The sequence below is a fragment of the Citrus clementina genome, unplaced genomic scaffold (genome assembly GCF_000493195.1).
Source record: "Citrus clementina cultivar Clemenules unplaced genomic scaffold, Citrus_clementina_v1.0 scaffold_5, whole genome shotgun sequence".
Lineage (NCBI taxonomy): Eukaryota > Viridiplantae > Streptophyta > Magnoliopsida > Sapindales > Rutaceae > Citrus > Citrus x clementina.
Genome location: NW_006262201.1, coordinates 34,118,174 through 34,132,214, shown reverse-complemented (window position 1 = coordinate 34,132,214; position 14,041 = coordinate 34,118,174). Strand labels below are relative to the sequence as shown.

General features: G+C 36.9%; 2 protein-coding genes across 3 annotated transcripts; both read right to left on the bottom strand.

The window, feature by feature from the left end:
• Positions 1-483: 483 nt before the first annotated feature.
• On the bottom strand, positions 484-4,061 carry LOC18041901 (acyl-CoA-binding domain-containing protein 5). Of its 2 annotated transcripts, none has more exons than XM_024183242.1 (9): positions 3,908-4,061; positions 2,696-3,223; positions 2,516-2,584; positions 2,233-2,399; positions 1,987-2,143; positions 1,807-1,894; positions 1,292-1,707; positions 1,054-1,158; positions 484-969 (listed from the first exon to the last, which is right to left on the bottom strand). In XM_024183242.1, the coding sequence occupies exons 1-9, from the start codon at positions 4,037-4,039 to the stop codon at positions 676-678; spliced, it is 1,956 nt and encodes a 651-aa protein (XP_024039010.1). In that variant the 5' UTR covers positions 4,040-4,061; the 3' UTR covers positions 484-675. The 2 variants fall into 2 exon arrangements, with proteins under 2 accessions (XP_024039010.1, XP_006433544.1); XM_006433481.2 differs by having other exon boundaries at positions 2,516-2,581.
• A 2,118-nt stretch (positions 4,062-6,179) lies between these two features.
• LOC18042388 (solute carrier family 40 member 3, chloroplastic) lies at positions 6,180-10,974 on the bottom strand. The gene is made up of 14 exons (XM_006433480.2): positions 10,589-10,974; positions 9,981-10,206; positions 9,797-9,860; positions 9,445-9,569; positions 9,270-9,359; positions 9,008-9,181; positions 8,830-8,904; positions 8,518-8,619; positions 8,319-8,436; positions 8,085-8,231; positions 7,339-7,445; positions 7,130-7,243; positions 6,658-6,959; positions 6,180-6,466 (listed from the first exon to the last, which is right to left on the bottom strand). The coding sequence occupies exons 1-13, from the start codon at positions 10,747-10,749 to the stop codon at positions 6,666-6,668; spliced, it is 1,797 nt and encodes a 598-aa protein (XP_006433543.1). The 5' UTR covers positions 10,750-10,974; the 3' UTR covers positions 6,180-6,466; positions 6,658-6,665.
• Between the last annotated feature and the right edge of the window lie 3,067 nt (positions 10,975-14,041).

The window sequence follows — 14,041 nt, the reverse complement described above, 5'->3', positions numbered from 1 at the left end:
GTACCTCATTAACTTAGCATGACCTTCTGTGCAAAATTATTATCTCCTCTGATACATGGGTCCATCTAACAAGATTTCGGGCTATGAAGCGCGATACCCCCAACAATTAGAACCCTAGTACAGTTGCGGCAGTATTTGTTTGCCCTCCTAAAGAGCATGCTAGTATAAGTGATAATGTGATAACATTCCTTGAAGCAAATGCTCACAACATCATCCTCTAAATCATTCGCATTACTGTATTCATCTATTGTTTCACTAAATTTAGAGCAACAGTATGGCGTCGTGGACAGACAATTTTTTTTATGGTGGGAACAAATGATGGAAATGGCCAATCCCATCAAAACAGAAAGGTTTGGTTAGTTGTCTCACTGCTCGGTTGTCTGCTGTCCCACCCAACTTATCTTCAGATTCTGCCATGAAATTTAGCGAATGATATTGTAAATATTTTACTTTGTTAGAACAAATAAAAATTATAGAGACTTGGTACGTTAACACGAGGAAGTAACAGAGGAGCTCTTGAAATCAGATGAACACAAGCTGAGCTTAATTCTTGAGGCTAAATGACGGTAAACATCTTGGAAAAGCTGGCATAAGGGCACTTGATGCAAATTAACTAGGATTTACAGGGGAGGAGAAAAAAAAAATTCTGATCAGAAGAAAATTTCTTTTTTGTCTCTATGATCCTCCGGTTCTAGGTCCTCCCAGAGTTAGAACCACTCCTTGAAGATCACTTCTCTGTTTAGGCTGTTCCGCCAAAGGGGAAGTTGATCTACAGATGGGAAATTGTCTACTCACTTGAGTTTGCTGGTGGTTCCGAACAGACTTGGGTGTGGAGAACCCAACTGGCTGCTGAGAAGGCTTGAAGCGTTCGATGTGATTTGAGTTTGGAAATGATTGAGCAAGAGCCATGTGGCTTGGTGGAGATGGAGCTTGAGTAAATGGTGACCCTCTTGAGACAATTCCAGGTCCCTGGTTCAATAAGTCCATTAAGCAAAGTAAAAATGATTGAACATACAATTTAATTAATAAGTCAACATTAACAAAAGAACTTACAGGTGGAAACAAGACCCCTCTGAAAATCCTCCCATTAATAGTCGCTGTCATCAGGAAACCTGAATCAAAAGCTCCATCAACTTTGCCTTGGACGTCAGCACCGATCTAAGGACAAAAACCCAAAATGGAAACCATGAATGAGTGCAAAAACTGGAAATAAACAAGAAAACACAAAAAAAAACATTGCAAATGTAATGACTTATAGCTTCCATAGACATCAAATACATCAGCAATTTACCAGATTCTGAATAGGCCCTGCCTCCATTGATTGCAGATCTGCTGGATGTTGTGTGGCTGGCCCGCCTGTATGAACAGAATGAGGACATTGTTCTGGTTTTTTATGGTTTTGATGTTCTCTTGAAAACTGATGGTCTTGTGGAGTTCTTTGGATCAAATTCCCGAATTCTCTCTGGTTACTTGCAACATTGCGGGGCTGGAAACATTTCGGAATTTGATTCACCTGCTTATTAAACAAGTAAAAACCTTGGGAGCCTGCAAGGGATTCTGATACTTTTGGAACTGGGGTTTGCTCATGATCAGATTGCGATGGCGATGAATGCTGTGACAGCGAAAGTGAATGTTCTTCTTGTTCCAATTCAACTTCCCATACAGTAGTTGAATTGAAAGCTCTTCTCTTCTTTGATTGCAAAGTATCTACAAGATTAATGAAACATTCAAGTCGCCAAAACAAAAAGAAGGAAGAAACTTATCTCTTTGTAAATGTAAGCAAGCATTTAACTGTACAAAGCCAACCTGAACTGAGAGGAAAAGTTTGCTTGGCTTCTAATTCTGTTTCATGAGCTCCCTTTTTCACTTCATTATTTCCAGGGAATATAGTTTTCTGAATGGCAAACACGATAAGCTGCCATGTATTGAAAGGCAATAATATCTACATCAAGTCATATTTGTTCACATATAGCATGAATTCATTACCGAGTTATTTTCTACTCCTCCAGGAAATCTTCTCTTTGCTTGGTTCCAATGATTTCCAAATATTTTGCACATGGAAATGTTGTAACGATAGTTGGGATGCTCTGCTCCAAGCTGCAAGACCAATAACTCGTTGAGAGGACGCTCATCCTCCCCGCATCTGCAGAAACAAATAAAGAACAAATTTAGAAGTGAATACAAAGGACAAAGGCTATGCATATGAGATTCCTAATTTCCTGATAATCTTACCCTCCATAGATGACTATATCTGAGCCAGTAACAACAGCAGCATGAGAAAATCGCCCTTGAGGTTGTTGGCCACAAGTATCAAGCTGACTCCATGAGCAAGTAGACACATTAAGGATCCAAATGTCATTGTAGTAATGTTTGTCTCCAACCCCTCCAATGATATAAACCTGTAAACAATGAGAAGCTGTTTGCGTAAACATTTGACTGTGCTGCGACATAGAAAGTCACAAACTAAGATGCCAATCAGAGGATGATATCAAACCACTTTGGTTTTATGACTTACCTTTGTCCCTATATTTATGGCAGCATGACCTGCCCTAACACCTGGCGAAGATCCTATAATTGCCAACTGCTTGAAAAAAGAAAAAGAAGGAAAACCAGTGAGCATTCTACTCCATTTAGTGAAATTATTCTGTAACTTTCAAGCTGAAATTATTCTGTAAATTATTCTGAAATTACATACCCTCGACCAAGTTAATGAGTTCATATCAAGCATGTCGATATCTCCATGGTACCGATCGCCACAATCCCCACCATACACAAAAAGCCTGTTAGCAATTACATTCGAGCTGTGACTGTCTCTAGGGACAGGAATATCACCCTTCACAGCAGGAGAGGCCCATCTCATAGTCTTGAGGTCTAGAACATGTAAATCATTCAAGTAATTTGCTTCACCCTCTCCACTACCTCCAAATATCACCATTTTATCATCACCAACAAGCGTGGCAGTGTGACTTTCACGAGGAGAAGGTGGAGCACCTCTGCATTCAGGACGCATCCACTCTTTCGACTCAAGATCCAATACATGAAGATCATTAACCTTCTTATAGCCATTTGTACCCCCAAATACAATCATCTTGTGCCCCCAAAGGATGGCACTGTGACTATCCCTTGGGCCAGGCCCCTGGCCTGTGGTTGCAAGAGTGCTCCAAACCATTGTATCAAGATTTAGCATCAGAACATCACCAAAATGCAAACCCCCACAACATCCCTGAAAAAACAGAATGAGGAAATTGATCAATTAGAATATTCAAACAGAATTTCACAACACGTTCACATTCATCGGCAAACTAATTTATAGCATTTTTTATTTTCTTTCACACCAATAAAAAGATTTTACAGTACATGTAGAACATAACGTTATGGAAAGTTAACTATTATTCTTTTCCTTAATAACGTTTCTACGGCCAGACAGTGCAATTTGCAACTTTTATTTTCTCTAAAATATAGAAGATGAAGATCCAAAAACCATGAACATCAGAAAGAAAATAGAAAAGCTTTTTCACTGACATCAATATTTTAAAATTTTTCTTATGGTCTCATATTACTTGTATAACACATTAAAACATTGCAAGGATAATAATGAAAACAGGGACAGAAAAACATTTCTATATCAAGAAAGCTTAGTAGCACTTTCCGCCCTTCCAAACAACTGTGACACTAATTAAAGAAACTAAACAAGAACAAACTCCAGACAAGAAGCAGAAGAAGAAGAATAAAAAAAATGGAAAAATACTAGAACTAACTAAGAAAGTTTGTGTGTCCTTAACCAAAAATAACCAAAGAATAATAAATGAACAATAAATAAATAAATAAGCATACAACATCAAGAAAGCAACAACTAAATTATGAAACATATAATTCAAAAGTTGATAGTTTTGGAAATCATGCATACCCCAAAGATATAAACAGCCCCATGAGAATAACAAGCTGAGTGTCCCCATCTCTCAGGAGGATTAAATCCTAAAACCTTTGGATACAGCCACATTGCTGCTCTCTTTGCATTTTCACCACCCAGAGAACTCATTGTTATTATTATTTTTTTTCAATCTCTCCCTCTCTCCCTCTTTGAGTTTCTAGACTTTGGTTAGTGCTTGACAAATTCTGAAGCAACAGAGAAGGAGAGGGAAATAGAAATAGAGAGTCAAAAATCAAAAGAGGTCATGAACAAGGCAAGTGATATATCAACCATCAGTGTCAATAGACATGAAAAGATGGGCGCTTTCGAGTCACGGTCACTGTGGCAACTAACATCAACAGTTACAAAAACTTGTGGGTGAAAACAACATTAATTTTTTTTTTCCCGTATTGATCATCTTGTTCATTAAAAAAAAAATTTTATATAGTAAAAAAAACTTTTTTATTACAAGAAGCTTACATGTACAGCACGACTGGGCGGATAGGCTTGAAGGGCACATGACTATTAAGAAGTGATGTTAAAATCATGGACAGGAAAGTGTTGAGGCACAGAATTTTTTTTTTTAAAAGCGATATTATTTACTTTTTCACACTAATGTCTAAATGAAAATGATGGATGAGTGTATATGTGGGGGCATTGAATTGTTGTAAATGATGGGGAAGGTTGTTTGTTTTGGGGAGTCTTGTTTGTTTGACAGAACTGCAATTCAAAAAATTCACATGGTGGTTTCTTTCTTTCTTTCTTTCTTACTTATGATTTTCTTTGTTAGCATGATATTGGGATTGATGGATGGTGAAGCTGTATCTCTTTTCTTTCTCTCTTTTTTGCTTTTCTCTCTCGGCGACTCAATTTTCAAGGTGGGTTATTGATGTTGATCTAGAAATGTGTCTTCTCAGGGGTCATTGGAAAGAGTGTGGGGCTTTGTGTTGTTTTGGGGAAAATTCTTTTTTTGAGTTTTGGGAAATGTAAATGTGTTTAATGTAAAGCTCGAAGACAAACAAAGCATGATCTCACGCTCTCTCACATTTTTTCATTCTCATATCTCACGAGTAATTTAATTACTACCAACGCGCCCGCGCGCGCACACACACCTCCAATGTGAGAGGCCATCTCTATACTATTACTACTCTCTTTTTGATAAAGGAAAAAAGAAACCCATTACATTAGATGATGATTAATGCCATTCAAAATTGATGCCTCTATCTAGCTCTCGTCTTGCTCAAAAGAAAAGCATTTGATTCTCTCAAAAGTAATTAAGTTGTCGCTGTGACTCAAAAACAGAGGTATCACATCGAAGATCAGTCACTCATTATAGAGATAGGCGTAGAGTATACGCGACAAACACGGGAGCTACTTAGGCAAATGGCGGTAGTGGGCTGTGGCTGTGGCTGTGGCTGCAAGTACTACGACTGTGTGTGCCCCCTTGTTGATTCACGTGACGGACTTTGTAACTTGAAAAGAAATGAAATGAAGAGAAAAGAAAAGACGTTTGTTTTATTATATAAAACTTTTTTTTTTTTTTGAGATTATATTTATATAAAACTTTTAAAAGGGAGGAATAACACACGCAGTCGTCAGTGGCTTTTATTTTATGATAATGTAATCAAGAAGCGTCAAATTCTCTTTGGCTAGCCCGTATCGGATGGGGGAATCTTTATTGCTTTTACTGTTGTGAGTTCTGATTTGTTTAATGCAGGGGCAGGGGTTGATTTTGAGGGCTGTAATAAGTGTGATTAGGTCCAGGCAGCGTGACGGGTACGTGCAGTTAAGACTGGGACTTCTTGTTTGTTGCAGAATCCAATACCCCGCAATACGCTACTGCACATGTAACTACCAATGGCACTGTTTTCGACTATTCAACATCAGCATCACGAATCAAGTCAGCTCAGCTCAAATCAACTCAAGCTTGTTCTTTTTCTAACATGCTCCTACATCATTTTTCTAATCTTTAATTCTTTGCCAAAGCGTCCCCATCGTGATTGATAGTAGAATTAATTCTTCTGAGTCTTGTGGCGGACTGAAATTTGAAATCTCCTTACAGCAACTGTGATGTAACAAAACGATGATAGGTTTTTAATACCAGCCACAGACTTCTTTATGAGACGTTTACGAACAGCTGAACTCATCAACTCATACTTCCAACTTGGAAAGTTTTAACACGACTTAGAAAGTGTAAGAAAAAATGTGTGGGGGTAAAATGGACCATTTATTTACACAAGTGAAGAAGATATTCAGAAGAAGAAACTGGTTGGTGGCGAAAAAAAATATAATATGATTGAATTAGTCAATGTTTGTACATGCAGGAACGATGGGGTAAATTAAACCTGCTTCAAACACGTCATCTAATTTGCATTTATAAGAGGGCGTGTTACAGACTATATGACAAAGCCATACAATCATCTATTGTGTGGAGAAGATGTACCTAAAGCTTCATAAAAGATTTACCGGCGTAGATGTGGAAGGTGTAGAGGTATACCATGAAAATGTTCCGACCCTAATTACATTGAATGATTGTTGTGTGGCAGAAACTGATCACTGTAAAAATAGAGGAAAATACGTCAAAGAAGATAAATATATATATCACCAGAAAAACTAATTCCCCGCACTATGAAGTTCTCATGCAAAATGCAACAAATGTTATCAGCCTATTTTATGCAAGTGAGGTGCAAAAACTACTAATCAGCTGAAATATAATTGACGGAAAGGGAAATGAAACAGGTTCTTACATTAAGATTTAAGACTGAGGGTCAAAAGAGAAAAGACTTCTTTGTTCATCTGTTGGATTCAACAGCCAATGGCAGAACATCCATGCAGCTCCAACTACTGATAGAAGTGACAGGGTTGCTAGAAATCCAAAGTGTGAAACATCATTTGCAATTATCGCAACTCCTAGCATTACAGACTCCACTAAACTTGCGACTGAAATCTCTGTTGTCCCAATGAGATTTGCTTTGGATGATGGGATACCAGTTTGAAGAATTTGTGCTCCCACAATATCATATGACATATGTCCCAACCTTGATAATACCTGCATGCAAAAGCAGGTCTTGTATGTATTTTTTTGAAAAAAAAAAAACGAACCAACAAAGTACACGACACAAACTACTGAGAGGCTCAGAGAATATTGAAAATGAAAATCTTCTTCAGTCCTGTCAACAATTGTCATCTATAACTAAGAAGATAAAAGGGCATACTCACAATCAAGCACAAGAAGAAAAGAAGAGGGTTCTGCTGGGATAAAGATCCACTCCAGTACACAGCAACTGCCATGGCAAGAAGTGAAGCCTGGAATATCAATCCAGCTGCTCCAGCCTGGTAATATGAAGAAAAACGTATCTGTAAGAATTACATCCCGAACCAGAAATTCTAGTAATCTGGTAAGGAGAAAGACAAATATAAGAGGCAACCTTCAAAATGCCTAGGCGACGAACAAGGTATGCTGATAAAAATGTTGCTGCAACGCCCATAGAAGCACATAGCCCACTGAATCCCCCAATGATAGATGGATTCAAACCTGTTAAAAAAATGCCACATAATACCTCCATGTCAAAATGAAATTTCTGAGAAAAGACAGAAGAAAGCTGTTGTATGGCAAGGTTTGAACAGAATTACAAAGATCTCCACTGATCGGAAGAAGAAGAACAAAATAATAAAGGCAGTCACAAGTATGCCAGCCAATACCCTCCTCTTGCACTTGGTTATTCATATAACATATTCAAGCAAACAAGGACCCTTCAACTTCACAGAGAAGGCCTTAGAAAACTAAACAAATCTAATGGAGAATATGATTTTCAATCAAAATTATCTGCATGAAAAGTCACACTTAAGGCAGATTAATGTTTTTAAAACACGAGAACAAGGTCGGCAAAAGACAGTGAATATCCTATGAATGCTGACCAAGGTCAGCTGCTTTTATATGTGTGATACTTCATGATAAATGTAGGCCGGCAAAGTTTTACATCAAATAAGTGATGGACACCTCCACAAAACCAGGGTCTGATTGTTAACAATCATGGTTCTCCAGAAAATTAGCTACAACTAATGAAACTTGTGGCTTGCTGCAGATGCATGCATCAATGGGAATTTGTCACTTGTTTGCACTTGAAATTGTATAAGGAAGCTCTAGAATTTGGAGGTTGACTTTGAAAAATACCTCGCTGTGTCAAAAATGCTGTCATCAAACTGCCTGGAGTGAGAACAACATTTAAGCATAGAAGGACATATGCAAGACTTGCAGGAAGAACTGGCTGTTGCATGTACTCCTTCCACCCAAGCTTGATAGCTTCAATACCAACATCCACTGGTGATCCAGAAGATGGCAACTGTTAGATATAGTATGGCACAGGCCCTTAAATGTTCTTTGAATGTTTGCATCAAAAAGCTTTACCTATATTGTCCGCATCAGGCGCAGGCCCTTCATTGGATGTTCTACAACAGCTTTGTGAACATTTAGCCCGGTCAAGAACTCCAGATGAAATTTTGTTGGTAAACCATGTGAGAATAATCTGAGAAACCATGTTAGTAAAACTGAAACAGCACCTTATTTCCTGAACAAGAAAGACAGAGTAAAGAAGAATAGAAATTACCATCACAGGCAAGGACCACATTATCAAACCGGCAGCAAACTTCAAGCAAGTCACTGGTTCATACTTAGAGAGAAGTATACCAAATAGTGAAGCTCCAGCTATCTGCATTATAAACAATCTTAAGTCTATTACTGTGCAGCTCTCAATTCTTTGCAAGAATACAAGTACTCTTCATTGCAAGTAACATGGCAAACCTTACCCATGACTGTTTTTTTTTAAAAAAAAAAACTACAAGAATGTATTAAAAATATAGAGAATTACAAAATTCAAAAATGTATTAAAAATATAGAGAATTACAAAATTCAAACACACCTCGCAGAGCAGATCAATACGATTAAGAACAGCATTTGCTTTTGCAAGTGCAATAGGCCTGTTAATCCCTGCCAACTGTTCACATGAAAATACAAACTTAGGACACACTCAACTTCCCAGTTGAAAGAATAGTTATTAACAAATAAAAAGGAACAAGAAAAGGACAGAAAGCAATTACCAGCACAGCCCAATCACGTTCCACAGCAACACCCAAAGCTACTCCAGTTAGCCTCTCAACAGCCCCAGCTAAAACTAGAACAAAAAACCAAGGATGTAGAAGCATGGATGACGAAGTAGGAATAACAGTATGGGCATGAATAATCATAGCTGCAGATAACAACTGAGCAGCTGCCTACAAAAGCAGAAAATTTTGTTAAGAAATCAAAAGAGATTCAGCTGCAAATCAGTCTCCAGGTAAATAATGTTTGATAAGCTAGTACCTGGACAGTATTCAAGCAAATATACGCAGGTATTCTGGGAGAATGATCCATAAGCTTACCAACTAACGGACCTCCAACAATTAGTATAAGCTGTTTAACAAAATAGTCTTTAGAAAGCATCTTCCCCATGATCTTATTCTACAATGTCAAATAATTTCAATGAAAAGATCGCAACCTTGGAAAAGAATCCCATGACTGCCACGGGCAGAAGGCTTGGATGAAGCAATGCAATAGCAGAAGGCCAAGCAAAATTCCAAAGCTGTTCCACCAAATTGCCAGCTAGACAACAGGCATAGAGAGCTGAAAAATATCACATCCAGAGGCTTTAATAGCACTTATAAATCCATAGATAATTTGTTTCATTGGACTAGAATAAAAATTTCTTTACAATCTAAGATTCTAAAAAGCACAGAACTCCAATTGCACAAGAAACAGAAAAAATCTCAACCACTCGAGCAGTTTACAATTAAAAAAAAAAAAGGGGGAATAACATGCCTTAATAAAGACTAAAAGGGACTGCTTCTCACCATACAAACCCTCTGGGTGGGCTGGAGTTGCAGCAAGGGCATTCTGCTCCTCCTCAGATAAAACCTAAGGCAGCAAAGAATGTAATAAAATAACATGAGAAATAAACACCAATACTTTCAAGAGTGGAAAGAAATTGAGATATAAGTAGAAGTGAGAAGGGATCCAACTAGCAATCACGCGTACAGGTATTGTTGTCAAAAGACTATCTACAAAAGTTCCTTCAGTCAGTAAAGTCAAAGAATCCATCTGAAGCATTTCAGAATTGATCTGAAGCATTTCAGAATTGAGCTGAACAACGGAGACTGGACACTCCATTTCATTAGTTGACATATCTTCTCGAACCTCATCGTCGGCAGCAACATGGTCCAATTGTACCTCCGTATTCGTTATTGAACACCTCGAAACAAAACTGTCAAAAGAAAAATCAAAACTTCAGACGGAAAGTACACATTCGGATACCATTACCATACAAGCCAAAACGCTAAACCAAATTGCATTTTCAGCTGCTTATTATTCTATACACTTCCAACAGCAACGAAATTGCTGTAAGCAAACAATTGTGAGATTATAAGGAGTCTTAAAAGAAAAAATGAAATCTTTTTAGCTCAAACTTCAGCAAATTCATAGTATCAAGAAAACTAATGCTTCGTTTTGCTGCAATGAAGCAAACGCAATACAAAAGTACATGAATTTCCAGTTTCTCCCTTCCAATTCTTCACATTTTATCAGCAACCAAACAAGACCACAAATATCATTTTAAAAATAAATAAATAACCAAATAAAAGAAGTACCGATGAGAAGCGGAGGTGGAGTCGAGGTTCAACCATCGGCGAGAAGAGAGGCGATAACGAATTCGAGACGGCGGTTGTTGTGATAGAGCAGAAGCTTTCCCGGCGGAAACGTTGAACAAATTAAACGACACCGGTTGACTAATGGCCAAGGCCGTGGCCATTTCTTTCTAGTATTATTATACAAAACCAAACCCTTACTCAACTTCAAGTTCCACTTGAAGCACCGCCTATTACTCGCGAAATCTTTCTCTCTCATGCAGTCTCTGGTTCAGTCAAATCAAAATGAACGAAACGACGTCGGCCTCCGGTGCATGGGTCGTGCGCGCCTTATCTTTGAGTTGCAAAGCCGGCTGTGGCTGGGGCGGATATATCGGTGAAATGTGGCTGAGTTGTGCGAGTGACGAGTCATGAAATCTGTCGATTGTGGGGGCCTTGCTTACGTGGCACCACTTAGATGTGGTGTCAATTCATTGTTGAATAAAAATATAAAATAATAAAAATAAATCATGTGGGCTAAAATATTTAATTTAACTAATTTTATTTTTGCACGTCTGTTTGTATAAGAGTTTATGGCTATATAATTACTCTCAGTACTAAATAACGTAAAGCGACTCTCTAATAATAAGTCTTTTAACCAACCTATTCCCCTAGAATCCGCAAACGGGTCTTTATTCTTTAGATGATGAAATAGTTAAATAAATAATTTCACATAATAAAAAAAAATTTCTATATAGTGGGCAAATAACTCATTAACTAAGATAAAAATATATTGAAATATGATTGAAGTGTAAAATTATTAAACCTTAAAAGATTATAAAAAAAATATTGCCAAATAGATGGCCGCCAGGAGGATCAATCATACGACATAAAGCCTTCATTATACTATAGTTGAAAATCATTATTCTCTACAAATTCTTGCTCCTTTGACTCCTCTGTTTCTCCTCAACATCCAGAGAGCTTTGTCAATGTTTTCTTTCCTATCATTGACTGTTTGTTGCATCTCTTTTGTTTGTTTTGAGTTATGTTTAAGAGATTGCATTGATACTAATCTCTTCTGTTTGTTTTGAGTTATGTTTAAGAGATTGCATTGGTACATTTTTTAGTATCAATGGCAAACTGTGAAGTGGATAGGTCGAACTAAGGGATTGTTTATTTTTAATAATTTAGCTTATTTTTTAGAGTCCCCTTAAACTTTTTCGACATTGAATTGAATGGTATTGAATTGAATTTTATTTTATTTTTTACAATTTAAGTGTGAATTTGAGATAAGCGAGTTCTTGAAACTTTCTTTTATTTTCTTGATTTTCCTACGACTGAAATAGAAATTTAAAAAGAATTATTTTGATTCAACTATTTTCTTTTCCATTAGTTAATCTTAAGTAATTAATGTCAATCTTTATATCTGTAAAATTATTATAACAAATATTCAAACTGATTGTAAGTCTCATGAGATAATAAATTGGAAGAAAAAAAAAACAATTTTAGGATGTTTTTGGATATGAAAACGAAAAACGTAGCATTTCCAAATTCCAACTCACGCCACACAAACATATACTACTGATTTTATATTTATCTCTGTCTTGCATGCCAAGGAAACAACTTCTTTTCTATCACAAAAAGGTATTTGAATTAGATTAGTACATTACAAACAATATTATTGTCTCCTTAAATTTCGTTAACCAAGTCAGTGATAATTTATATCGTGGTAGAGTTTGATATTCAACCCAACAACAAAAACTCTGAGATGCCCGAAGCCATCATTTAATCGAGACTACTCTTTAAGAAAATAATCCCAGTTATCATTTTAATTAATACTAACTAATACCTCTATGTGTACAAATATCTTGCTTTAATTGATTTTAAAAATTGTATTTACTTCGGCTTTGCTGATGATGGGCGGTCTTTTAGCCGTCTCTCACTCGCCCACTTCCCCTAGTAAATACAAAATCCACTACCACATAAAATAATGGGGGATTATTCAACTAAGGTACTTTCTTCTTCTATGCAATTTCTACTGAGAATTGAAGATAAATCTTTGGCCCTATAAGAAAGGAAAGAGTCACTGATTAATTAACAAATAAATTGTATTTATTATTAAATAAATTTGAATTCTTTGTAAGGAAGGATAAGATCATGTTTGTTGACAAGGAGATCAAAATAAAATCCTTGTATAATAAACAAGACACCTTAACGTTTACGGAACTTGGACTCGATTCGAATTTAGGTTTCCCGATCGTATAAGGACACCGACGTTTCCTTTCTCCACACGTTATAATTAATAATTGCCCTCTCTATATAAGTATATATACTAATTCATCGCTTGAGTTTTATCCCAAACATAATCTCCCTCCAAAGAACAGCAAGAGCAAGCATAAGCCACAATGTCAAAATCTTTACCAGCAAAGTTCATGCTTGAAACCCTTTTAAAATTACCAGTCAAAACTTTAACACGCTTTAAATGTGTAAGCAAACAATGGCACTCCGTGATATCGAATCCTACGTTTGTTGCCTTGCATGCCAAGTTAAGTGAATCAACTAACAAATGCTACCTTGTTCAGTATAAAGAAGGAAACTATTCCGAAAACAATTTTTCGCTATGCAACAGCAACTTGGTTCAGTTTGATGAAGTTAAATTCCCCATCAATTCGACGCAAATTGTTAGTTCTTGCAGTGGGTTGGTTTGTTTGCTGCTTAATACTTTTCACAGTTGTCACTTTCCCATGTTTGTTTGGAACCCCTCCACGAGAAAATACAAGAAAATTCCAAGTCACAAGAGTTTTGACTGGGAAAAAGAACAATATAGATCCTCTGCCACCGCTAGTTTTATTTGGGAGAAAGAAATGAAAGGTTCGTTTGCTACTTTTGCCATTACAGGATTTGGCTATGATCATAGAACTAGTGACTTCAAGATTTTACTTATTGTCCACGCTAGAGAAGTTGCTTCCGAACAATTTCGCCGTGAGTTCAGTGACATTCAAGTTTATTCACTGAAAAACAATTGTTGGAGAAGGATTCAGCCTAATGTTCCATGCATTCCATGCCTGAGTTCGAATTCGACTGTGCACTTAAATGGAGCTGTACATTGGATGGCCATAAGAAAAGAGAGTGATGGTACTAATAAAGACATTATCGTGTCATTTGATTTTGGTGATGAAACGTTCAGATACAGAAAGCTGCCCGACTGTTTGTACAATACTGATCATATACATAGAGAAAGATCAATTGGGATACTCGAAAAATCTATTGCTTTGTTTGTTTCTTGTCATACCGAAGATAATACCGCCGGACTTGGTATTTGTAGTGTGTATGTGATGAAGGAGAATATAGAAGTCGAGCATTGGATTAATCTGTTCACAGTTGATTTAAGAGCACAATTTGCATGGCAGTACTTAGGTTTTGGAGCAAATGATGAAGTAATGTTGAGAAATGATGATGGGGAGCTTGTCTTGTATG

Coding starts and splice junctions, on each gene's coding strand:
- LOC18041901 (XM_024183242.1), bottom strand. CDS start 4,039: ATGAGTTCTCTGGGTGGTGAAAATGCAAAGAGAGCAGCAATGTGGCTG. Junction 2,144..2,232: donor GATATAGTCATCTATGGAGG/GTAAGATTATCA, acceptor TTGTTTCTGCAG/ATGCGGGGAGGATGAGCGTC. Junction 1,708..1,806: donor AACTTTTCCTCTCAGTTCAG/GTTGGCTTTGTA, acceptor TTAATCTTGTAG/ATACTTTGCAATCAAAGAAG.
- LOC18042388 (XM_006433480.2), bottom strand. CDS start 10,749: ATGGCCACGGCCTTGGCCATTAGTCAACCGGTGTCGTTTAATTTGTTC. Junction 9,360..9,444: donor TCATGGGATTCTTTTCCAAG/GTTGCGATCTTT, acceptor TTTGTTAAACAG/CTTATACTAATTGTTGGAGG. Junction 9,182..9,269: donor TTTGCTTGAATACTGTCCAG/GTACTAGCTTAT, acceptor CTGCTTTTGTAG/GCAGCTGCTCAGTTGTTATC.